Source organism: Pollicipes pollicipes, unplaced genomic scaffold (genome assembly GCF_011947565.3).
Source record: "Pollicipes pollicipes isolate AB1234 unplaced genomic scaffold, Ppol_2.1 Scaffold_6686;HRSCAF=7923_pilon_pilon_pilon, whole genome shotgun sequence".
Taxonomy (NCBI): domain Eukaryota; kingdom Metazoa; phylum Arthropoda; class Thecostraca; order Pollicipedomorpha; family Pollicipedidae; genus Pollicipes; species Pollicipes pollicipes.
This window is the reverse complement of record NW_023596921.1, coordinates 5,537,857-5,543,574: the sequence shown is the minus strand read 5'-3', so window position 1 is coordinate 5,543,574 and position 5,718 is coordinate 5,537,857. Positions and strand designations below refer to the sequence as shown.

General features: G+C 60.7%; 1 protein-coding gene across 1 annotated transcript in view; it reads left to right on the top strand.

The window, feature by feature from the left end:
- The window catches only part of LOC119107344 (protein DENND6B-like), a 7,093-nt gene extending 2,376 nt beyond the window's left edge, over positions 1-4,717 (top strand). Inside the window, exons 2-5 of the mRNA XM_037230771.1 lie at positions 286-384; positions 1,486-1,602; positions 3,113-3,303; positions 4,636-4,717. Of these exons, the coding sequence (XP_037086666.1) occupies positions 286-384; positions 1,486-1,602; positions 3,113-3,303; positions 4,636-4,717 (489 nt within the window). The remainder of the gene's footprint in view (positions 1-285; positions 385-1,485; positions 1,603-3,112; positions 3,304-4,635) is intronic.
- The last annotated feature ends 1,001 nt before the right edge of the window (positions 4,718-5,718 follow it).

Below are 5,718 nucleotides of genomic sequence, written 5' to 3'. Positions count from 1 at the left end.
CCGGTGCCGGGTCTGGCTGCGCTGCGGCCGTCTGGGATCGGCCAGCCGCCGGGGGAGGGGAGGGCGCCGGTGCCGGGTCTTGCTGCTGCGCTGCCGCCTCCGGTCGCACCGGCTGGCCAGCTGTTATGCCGTGGTGAACTATGCAGGTGGTGGTTACGATGTGGTCTCGCCTGTGTGTGTCCGCACACCAGGGTGTTGCACTTGGTGAGGATCACCCGCATTGTCTGTGAATCATTGTTACCAGGGTCCCTGATGTAGTGTTATTGGTCGTCCACCTTCTCACAGGGCGGCGCCGGTGATGCGCGCCCGTTCAACCCGGACGACTTCTGCCAGCGCCTGGGCGACTCCGGGCCTCAGCTCACCACCGGAATCAAAGGAGACTGGGTAAGCGCTCGCGCCACGCACGCTCTCAGCAGTCTGCCAGCCGAGGTTCGCGGCTCGCGGCCGGCGGGAACAACGCCTGGTCGTGGCTGTTGCTCCGTGGTCATGCAGAACGGTGATAGTTCTTACCGCAAACACGTACAATCAGATGAAGCCAACTCTCTGAGACGGTGCTCTTCGTGTGGTGCTACTACGCAATAGCTATAAGAGGCATGCGACGGGTCAGCCCGTTCACCGTGTTCGGGACTGTCGTGTGTGGTGTAGCGGTGTGCCGGATCGTCGTGTGTGGTGTAACGGTGTGCGGATCGTGTGTGTGTGTGTGGGTGACGGTGTTCCGGACCGTCGGTGGTGTGGTGTGACGGTGTTCCGGGCCGTCGTGTGTGGTGTAAGGGTGCTGGATCGTCGTGTGTGGTGTGTGACGGTGTGCCGGATCGTCGTGTGGTGTGACGGTGTGCCGGATCGTCGTGTGTGGTGTGACGGTGTTCCGGACCGTCGTGTGTGGTGTGACGGTGTGCCGGATCGTCGTGTGTGGTGTAAACTGTGCCGGATCGTCGTGTGTGGTGTGACGGTGTTCCGGGCCGTCGTGTGTGGTTTGTGACGGTGTTCCGGACCGTGTGTGGGTTGTAACGGTGTGCCGGATCGTCGTGTGTGGTGTAAACAATGTGCCGGGTTGTCGTGGGTGGTGTGACGGTGTTCCGGGCCGTGGCCGTCGTGTGTGGTTTAACGGTGTGCCGAACCGTCGTGTGTGGTGTAGCGGTGTGCCGGACCGTCGTGTGTGGTGTAACGGTGTGCCGGATCATCGTGTGTGGTGTGACGGTGCTCCAAACTGTCGTGTGTGGTGTGACGGTGTGCCGGACCGCCGTGGTGGTGTTACGGTGTTCCGGACCGTCGTGCGTGGTGCGACGGTGCTCCAAACTGTCGTGTGTGGTGTGAAGGTGCTCAAAACTGTCGTGTGTGTGGTGTGACGGTGTTCCGGACCGTCGTGTGTGTGTGTGACGGCGTTCCAGCCCGTCGTGTGTGATGTGACAGTGTTCCGGACAGTCGTGTATGGCGTCATGGCGTTCCGGCCGGACCGTACCGCACTAACCATCATTCCGGAGGCAGGTGGGGCTCTACCGACGCTTCTTCCGTTCGACCAACTTCAGCCACTGGTTCAACGAGCGTCACGACGATATCAGCCGCAAGCTGCAGGCCCTGCACTTGGAGGCGCTCAGTGACGCGGTGAGTGGCGTCGCTGCCAGCCGCAGCCGCTCAGTGACGAGATGAGTGGCGTCGCTGCCAGCCACAGGCGCTCAGTGACGCGGTGAGTGGCGTCGCTGCCAGCCACAGCCGCTCAGTGACGCGGTGAGTAGCGTCGCTGCCAGCCACAGCCGCTCAGTGACGCGGTGAGTGGCGTCGCTGCCAGCCACAGCCGCTCAGTGACGCGGTGAGTAGCGTCGCTGCCAGCCACAGCCGCTCAGTGACGCGGTGAGTGGCGTCGCTGCCAGCCACAGCCGCTCAGTGACGCGGTGAGTGGCGTCGCCGCCAGCCGCAGCCACTCAGGCCGCTGTCAATCAGTGCCGCTGCATGGATTAGACGTGTGACGTCCAGGCCGGTGCCAAGCGTTCAGCTGCGCGTGGGGTCGTGAGTGATTCAGTCGTTTGTGGATCTGTGCCAGTGATGGGGCTTAGTCACGTGGGGCTCAGTACCATTGTGGGTGGTTCAGACGCGTTTGTTGCAGCACCAATGTAAGTGATTCAGTCGTGTTTGGATCAGTACCAGTGTGAGTGATTCAGTCGTGCATGAATCAGTACCAATGAGGGGTGTCTACTCGTGTGAGTTTCAGTGCCGGTGTGAGTGATTCGGTCGTGTTCAGGTCAGTACCAGCGTAAGTGATTCGGACGTGTGGGGATCAATGTCTGGGGTTCGGTCGGAGTCATTCCGTCGTGCGGGGATCAATGTCTGGGGTTCGGCCGTGTGCCGGTCGGCGCACCACGGTAGGGGTCAGTCGCGTGTGGGACTGCTCAATCGCCTGTGGATGAGGACCAGAACCGGCGGGTCAGTAGTGTGCGGGTCAGTACTAGTGCCGAGGCTGAGTCATCTGTCAGTCGTTACCCCAGTACCAGGGGTGGGCCAGAGTGGTCAGTGGGCTCTCGGGTTTTAATGGTGCGTCAACTGCGATGGTGTTTGCTTCTGGGTCAGAGTGGCTCACAGGCCCAGGGAGTCCACATATGCCAAATTGTTCGCTCCAGCGTTTTTTCTAGATGTTGACGCGTCAGAGAAACATAAAAAGGTGGTGTTCGCAATCTGTTACTTACGGTTGTTGTTCCGCTGGTCGTTCTCTCGCTGGGGGCCGTCCGTCTGGGATTAACATAGTTATTGGCCCAGCGGCGGCCATACCGGTGCTGACGCCAACAGTCAACACGTTACGGAACTGACTCCCCCGTAAGCAGCGGTTACTGCGTCCCTGAAGTGATCGCTATGATCAGCAGTTGCCACATCACATCACAGCCGTGGTACCTTCAACACCAGCAGCGGTGGCGTATCACCAAGAATCGTCACATCATGCCAAAGCAATGACTCACCAGAGATCAGCTATCAACTTCACAATTAACATCACGTAACATTGACGCCACCATCGTCAGCTATGCCCCCACCTCGTCGGGTCACTGGTGTGGCGGCCGTCACCGGGTGACGGCCACCACACCAGTGACCACGCGACGTCACGCTAGTGACGTCCGGCTGCCGGCAGGACGTGCTGACCTGGGTCAAGGACAAGCAGGAGGTGGAGGTGGTGGACCTGGTGTTGCGGCTGCGGCGCAAGCTGGCTGACGCCGACACAGACCGACTGCCGGTGCACGCCAGCACGTTGGCCAAGCTGCGGCTCCAGCTGCGCGACGTCACGCGCAGCCTGCCCGAAGACGTGCGCGCCGTGCTGAAGCAGCCCAGCTGACCCCGCCGGACGCTCCGGTGGCGGCAGCAGGCCAGCTGACGGGGCCGCCGGGACGCTCCGGTGGCGCTGCAGCAGGCCAGCTGACGGGCGCCGCCGGCCGCTCCTGCGGCGCTGCAGCAGGCCAGCTGACGGGCGCCGCCGGCCGCTCCTGCGGCGCTGCAGCAGGCCAGCTGACGGGCGCCGCGGCCGCTCCTGCGCGCTGCAGCAGGCCAGCTGACGGGCGCCGCCGGCCGCTCCTGCGGCGCTGCAGCAGGCCAGCTGACGGGCGCCGCCGACTGCGCGTATCACCGCGTTGTAACGGCCGTCCGGTGACCTGTGGTGCTCAACACAACCTCACGACAGTGCCATGCTACGAACGGCGCGGCGCGAGGCGTGCACGAGGCCGTGCCATGGGGTGGTGTCGCTGTGGCCGCCGTATCCGGACTGGCTGGGGGAGGTGGGCTCGGTTCGTCCGGGTGGTCGTCGAGATCGTGCTGTGTCGTAGTAGTGGAGCTGGTGAAGATGTGGGTTTGGGATGGCGGAAGCCGGGAATCTCACGGAGTTGATATCGATGCGTCGTAGCTAGGTCATTTAGAGCCAAAGGACTTTGGAAGCTGATGTGTTGCAGTACTGACGTAGTTTACCACGGCTGTTGACATGTGGCATGGTTGTTATGATGCCAAAGCTAATGTTCAATGCTTCATCATGCACGAAGAGTACGCCATGAAGTGATCACTTTGTTTTCCATGCCGTAATGATGTGGTCTTGTCTCCTAATGCTCATCCAACGAACGTGTGATTGCTCACCGACATGAGGAGGTTGTGCCGAGGATTTCGCGTCATTTTCTTACATCACTGCCCCAATCTGACTTACCTACTTAACGTAGAATACTGAAGGAACATTTCGTCCGTTTCAATCATAGTTCGAAGTGGAGGCATACGAAGCAACAAATTAGATAATGCTACTAGAATCCTGCTTAACCGTTACAGGTGACGTAACGGCTCGAGGAGCATGCAAGTAAATATTTTGTTTACTACTGGGATGCGATTTCCGAGTCTATCAGAACACCTTACTCATTTGTCATCTGATGTTTCATATGGCGACCTTTTGAAATTAACTATCCGGACAAGCGCTTAACTCTTGCCTTTTCCGGCAAAGTGGTGACCGCGGCGATATTTTGGACACGGTGATGCCCATCATGGCGGCCACCTCCCACGGTTGGAGGTGCTGTGGGCTGCCCACCTTCCACGCCCACCCCTCGAGCGCAGAATCTGACGTGATCTGATGAGGGCGAAATCAACTAACCGCTCGTGCGTGGCTGACGTGATTGGGGACCCCTGCAGCCGCTTCTGCCAGCCGGACGTGCCGAGCTGGTGTTCGGCGGCGCGCCGACTGGGACCGGTCGAAGCGGGGGTCCGCCGCTGACGGGCCTGCCGGCGCCGCGTGCCGACCGCGTTACAGACGGCTACCAGGCGCCACTCACGGGGTGATGGGGAGTTGGCCCGACCGCCGGGACTTTGTGGAAGGCACTGAAAGGTAGATGTGTTTTGATGGATGTAGCACGGAAAGGGGTGCGTACGGGCGTCAGGTGAGCTCACTGCTGTCATGTGACACCATATTTTGGCAATACATCGTCACAAATGGTGAAATCGTGGATTTATGTGATTTTCGCCTCGATGGTTTCATTTGAGAAAATGGTTGAAGCCTTTGCGGTCGATTCCATCAGACACCAGCAGTATGTACACTGCCGCGCAGTACACGCGCAAGGGCGCAGCAACATGGTCAAGTTGTCGAGTAGAAGTGCCTGCGGCAGGGAGCTAAGTGCCTCAGGCACATTGTCGCTGCAAGTGCTACCAAGCCCGAGTCAGATGGCATTTGTGGGAGCTTAATCCAGAGGCCGTTCTGCTACTTCGCGCATGCTCAAGCTAATGTGAATTACTTAAGCAGAAAGCCAACGCAGCCCCGCCCCGCTGGTCAGTGTTCAGCTGTGCTGACCGGCCTGTCCACCCCGCCCCGCTGGTCCGTGTTCAGCTGTGCTAACCGGCCTGTCCACCCCGCCCCGCTGGTCCGTGTTCAGCTGTGCTGACCTGACCGCCCTGTCCACCCCGCCACGTTAGCCCGTGTTTACAGGCGGACGGCTGCCGCCCCGAGACCGCGTACCGCCACGACAAACAGATGGATGACCGCGGAGGAGCGGTGCATCATACCCCGGCATTGTCCTGCGTTCCAACACAGGGCGGCGACAGAGCACACGGAACAGCGGCGACTGCGTGTGCGGGGGACGTCTGGTGTCTCGGTAGCAGCGGTGGCACGGTGGCGTGTCAGAGGGACGTCTGGTGTCTCGGTCGCAGCGGTAGGACGGCGGCGGGTCAGAGGGACGTCTGGTGTCTCGGTCGCAGCGGCGGCGGCTGCGTGTCAGAGAGACG